The following is a 4,564-nucleotide window of genomic DNA, read 5'->3' as shown; positions in this document are numbered from 1 at the left end:
GCGACGCCTTGACAGCTCCAAACTGCCCCCCGTCCATCTAAAGATAAAGTGGAACCCAAACAGTGCAAAATTGCAAAGATCGCACAGATGTCCAACGTGGACCTCCCATGTACAATCTTGCCAACGGCTATGGCCGAAATCAATCATAAGCAAGGTAGTAAGCGAGTCCACTTATTTCTCGATACGGGAAGCCAAAAAAGCTTCATATCTGCGAAAACTACGAGGCAATTAGGCCTACCGGTGGTAGGAAGGGTAGCGCTGAACATAGCTCCGTTTGGCTCCGCAGAAATAAGCGGACAATATGATGTCGTAAGCTGTAGGGTAGAGATAGGAAGAAGAGTAGTACGAATGAAGCTGGTGGCACACGAGAATGTTGACGTCCCAATACATAACGGTGGTTATGTACAAGTTAGACAGCATATGTTGAGCCGATCCAGAGAATAAGTCCGATGAGTTGAAAAATGTCCACATTTTAGTAGGGGCCGATTATTTTAGCTACTTCATCGTAGGCATCGAGAAAATTGATGGGATTAGTCTTTTCCTGACCCATAATGGTATGTCGCCATATGGGAAAGTGCCGCAGTGGCTGTTGGAAGGAAAAAAGATCGAACATGTGAAAACGCTCAGAGTCTGTAGAATTGTGAGTGAACCAAACCAGTTTGACGTAGATGAGTGGTGGCGTTTGCACCGTGTTGGCATCGCCCCATCAGAGCAATATACTGTTCGTGAAGCGGAAGCCATGCGAAAGGTGTCGCAAAGTGTCCCAAAGAAGCCTGAGGGATATCAGGTTAGCCTACCATTCGGGTCGGATGCTAGGCCAGATACAAACTATCGAAACGCTGTAGCGCAGTTAGAATCGTAGCAAACTAAGTTCAGGAAGGACAGGGAATATTTTGAGCAGTATCAGGGAGTGATAAATAAGTATGTAGAAGCAGGCTTTATATCAGAAGTAAAGGAACCCAAGATTGAAGGGTATTATATGCCACATTTTGGAATTAAGAAAAATAGCCGCACGACCCCCCTCAGAATCGTGTTTAATGCCTCAGCAAAATCTAAGGGTCATAAATCGTTGAATGAATGCCTCTTACCTGGCCCCAATCTAGTAGAATTAGCATATCATTTGCTTATAAGGTTCAGGTTGAACGAATATGCCATGCTAGCCGACATCAGCAAGGCCTTCCACCGTGTCTTGTTAGATCCCCGTGATGCCAAATACACACGATTTCTGTGGCGCGAGGTAGTAGGTCGAGCGCTCACCTTCGCCTTTAGAGTCGTGGTGTTCGGCACCACGGCAAGCCCGTTTTTGTTGCAACAAGTTTTAAATTGTCATTTGAAAGGGAAGGTAGGCCAGATTTGGCGAAGTCCTTTTACGTAGATAATTATCTTAGTACTTTCGAGGATGTAGAGAGCATGAGGCAGGAGCATGAATCTGTCAACAAGATCTTAAAAGGGGCTGGTATGCCTTTAGAAGGGTGGGTGTCCAATAACTTAGCCTTCGATAGCGAGAAGCAGTGGAGTGAGCCGGTGAATGTGAATGTACTCGGGCTGCGATGGGCCCGAGACATCGACCAATTGTGTGTGAAAGAGAGTAAGAGAATCAGTGAATTGGGGGAGGGATGGGTACCTACGAAGCGTAGGTTACTTTCATGTTGGTCTCCATTTATGATCCTCTCGGCTTGATAAGCCCATTATTTTTTCGGGGAAAGCTTTTCCTCCAACAACTATGGGAGGATAACGTAGGTTGGGATGACGTGTTAAGAAGAGAGAAAGCTAGAGAAGCGAGTGAGTTGTTGTGTGAATTGAAAGCGGTAAGCAACATCACATTTCCAAGAGCGGTAGGCAAAAAAAATCTAGAGCTCCATGTATTCACCGATGCCAGCAGTAAGGCATACGGTGCAGTAGCATATACTAGGGACAATTGCAATCAAGTAAGCCTACTCACTAGTAAAATGAGGATCACTCCAAAGGGGATGAACAAGTTGACAATTCCCAAGCTAGAACTATTAGCATTGTTGTTAGGCTGCAGATTAGCCAGGACACTCAAAGGGCTGATAGAGCCACGAGAGATAGTCATGTGGACCGACAGTAAGGTCACGTTGGCATGGGTAGCATCTTCCGATGCCAAGGACAACAAAAATGTGTTCATATCTAACATAGTGGCTGAAGTTATTTTTCTTCATCAGGTTTGCGGTTTCAGTCTAAGCCATGTCTCAAGCAAACAGAATCCTGCTGATGTCCTGTCCAGAGGAGCAACAACGCAACAATTGCTACAAAACACTCTTTGGCGGAATGGTCCAGAGTTCCTAAGGACCATGGGAGTGCCTGTTCCTTACAAAGAGGACGATCCAACCAATGAAAGAACCGTAGTGGCGGCGGTACAAGAAATGAGGGAGGAAATAAGACCTGTTCCACCAGGAGAGATATGGGAAATTCTATAGAGAAATGCTGGGCACCGGGCCTACGTTCCATTGCGAGGCAGATTATGCGGCAGTGTCCAGAATGCGTGCTAGCCTTCAAGCCCCTGTTGAGACAGCCACCACCACCCCCCCTACCGAAGGAAAGGATCAACCTAACAAAGCCCTTTACAGCAGTCGGAGTGGACCACACAGCGGCCATACAGACTGAAACGCGGCCAGGCTATATACTGATCGTGACTTGCATGGCCAGCAGGGCCGTGTACCTCGAATTCTGCCCCTCCCTGGAAGCAGAAGAATTCGTCTTAGCCTTAAGACGCTTTTGTGCTAGCCACGGTGCTCCGTCCTTCATCACATCCGATAATCATCAAACGTTTAAGACTGCCAGCAACCTCCTTCATGAACTTTATGAAGAGGATGAAGTCCAGCAGTTCCTGAGGAAAACTGGAATTGAATGGCGTTTTCAGACGCCCCGTGCACCTTGGAAAGGTGGGTACTTCGAGCGCCTAATCGGAGTGACAAAACGTGCCTTCCAGATAGCCCTCGGGAAGAAGTACCTGCCGGACGCCCACATACTAACATTAGTGAAGGAGGCCGTGGCGGTGGTTAATAACTGGCCTCTTATGTACAGCAGCGACAAGTGCGAGGATGAGGTCCTCACCCCCTCCCATTTGGTGAGAGGAAGAATGATCAACCTCATGGCGCCGATCTTGCCAGACGGCCAGCCCAATGCGACCTTCAACTTCCGGAGGCTCTGTGATCATTATTTGAAGCTGACAGACTCTTTGAAAGCCTTCCGAGAGAGGTGGAGAAAAGAGTATTTGAGTGCCCTGAGAGCCCGACACGACTGTCGATCTGGGGAACCTTCCAAGCTGCACCCCGGAGACGTCGTGCTGGTCAAGCAAGACAATAAAAAATGGGCTACGTGGCCCCTTGGACGTGTCGTGGAGATATATCCTGACGACGACGGAGTCGTGCGTTCAGCCAAGGAGTTATTCGAGGATGTCGAGTCCCTGCGAGCTGTTAGCCACCTGGTTCCCCTGGAAATTGCCCCCTCTGATGACGATGATGGTGTTGGAGAAGACGATGGCGACATCGAAGACGAGGGTGCGTACAGTTTACCAGCAGGACTGCCAGGGACCGTTGAGACGTCTGGGGACAACCAGGAGATGGTTCAGGCTACGACATCTCGACAACCAGCCACAGAGGTCTTAGGTAGTGACGCAAATAGTGATAACAATACGGTAAGTGAGATGAGTGAAAGTGACGTAGAAACAGAGACAACGGGCGCACAAGAACGTTCCGCACGCCCATTGCGAAAGGCTGCTGCAAAGCAGCGAGACTTGATGGAACGATTACTTCAGAATGAGGACATATAACTCATAGCTGCAAACAGTAAATGAAAATGGGAGAGTCCCTTCTGGTAGGTAGGGAGGGTGGAAAGAAGTAAGTGTAGGTGAGGTCAAATCCACAGAGGTTGGAAGTGCGTTGGGTATAGAGTACGGGGATGGGAGGGCCTCTCTCGTACATACAAGTCGAGCGTTGTACAGAACCAGACCCCCCACCCCCCTTGTTTCCCCTAGAGTAATTGCCTAGGTGTGGCAGTGAGGGAAGGGTAATTCCATTGATTGATTAAGGGCAGATTGCCTTATGATTTAATATGTATATATAAGTTTATTCAATCTATGATTGTACATGTATACATTGCTTATTTGAGATATTATTGCAGGCCCATTGCCTACTTGCCTTTCTATTGATTGATTCATGTATGTATTATATGTCTGGGTACATTTTTTTTCTGCATTGCCATTCTGTGTGTACACTTTTAAGAGTTGATTGCCCCGGTGTAATATTTCTGTTGATGTATATTGTGTGTACTCCGTTAGAGTCGTTGTGGAGTGCTACGCAACGAGCCTAACAGAGTCTTGGAGTGGTTACTCCTCCTCCGAGTCCAGTCTTGCCTAATTGACCGACGTTTCACCGACCCTTCATTTCGGGTGTGGAGGATGTCGGGAGTTTCGAACTGATCTTAAGAAATCCCCGCCATTTAACTCCACGAACGTTGTGTCAAATTGGAGTAAGATTGGAAGATCTCACGGGCGTTTCTGCGAATGAGTGTTGTCCAATACGTGACGGTATTGTGGCATAAA

General features: G+C 47.6%; 1 protein-coding gene across 1 annotated transcript; it reads left to right on the top strand.

Annotated features, from left to right (window-relative positions):
- The first annotated feature begins 2,659 nt into the window (after positions 1 to 2,659).
- Positions 2,660 to 3,793, top strand: LOC137625443 (uncharacterized). The gene has a single exon (XM_068356352.1). It carries the CDS (start codon positions 2,660 to 2,662, stop codon positions 3,791 to 3,793), a length of 1,134 nt encoding a protein of 377 aa, XP_068212453.1.
- Positions 3,794 to 4,564: the final 771 nt, after the last annotated feature.

This window comes from Palaemon carinicauda, chromosome 32 (assembly GCF_036898095.1).
Source record: "Palaemon carinicauda isolate YSFRI2023 chromosome 32, ASM3689809v2, whole genome shotgun sequence".
In the NCBI taxonomy this organism is placed as follows: Eukaryota; Metazoa; Arthropoda; class Malacostraca; order Decapoda; family Palaemonidae; genus Palaemon; species Palaemon carinicauda.
The sequence above is the reverse complement of the archived record's forward strand: the minus strand, read 5'-3'. Positions and strand labels throughout refer to the sequence as shown.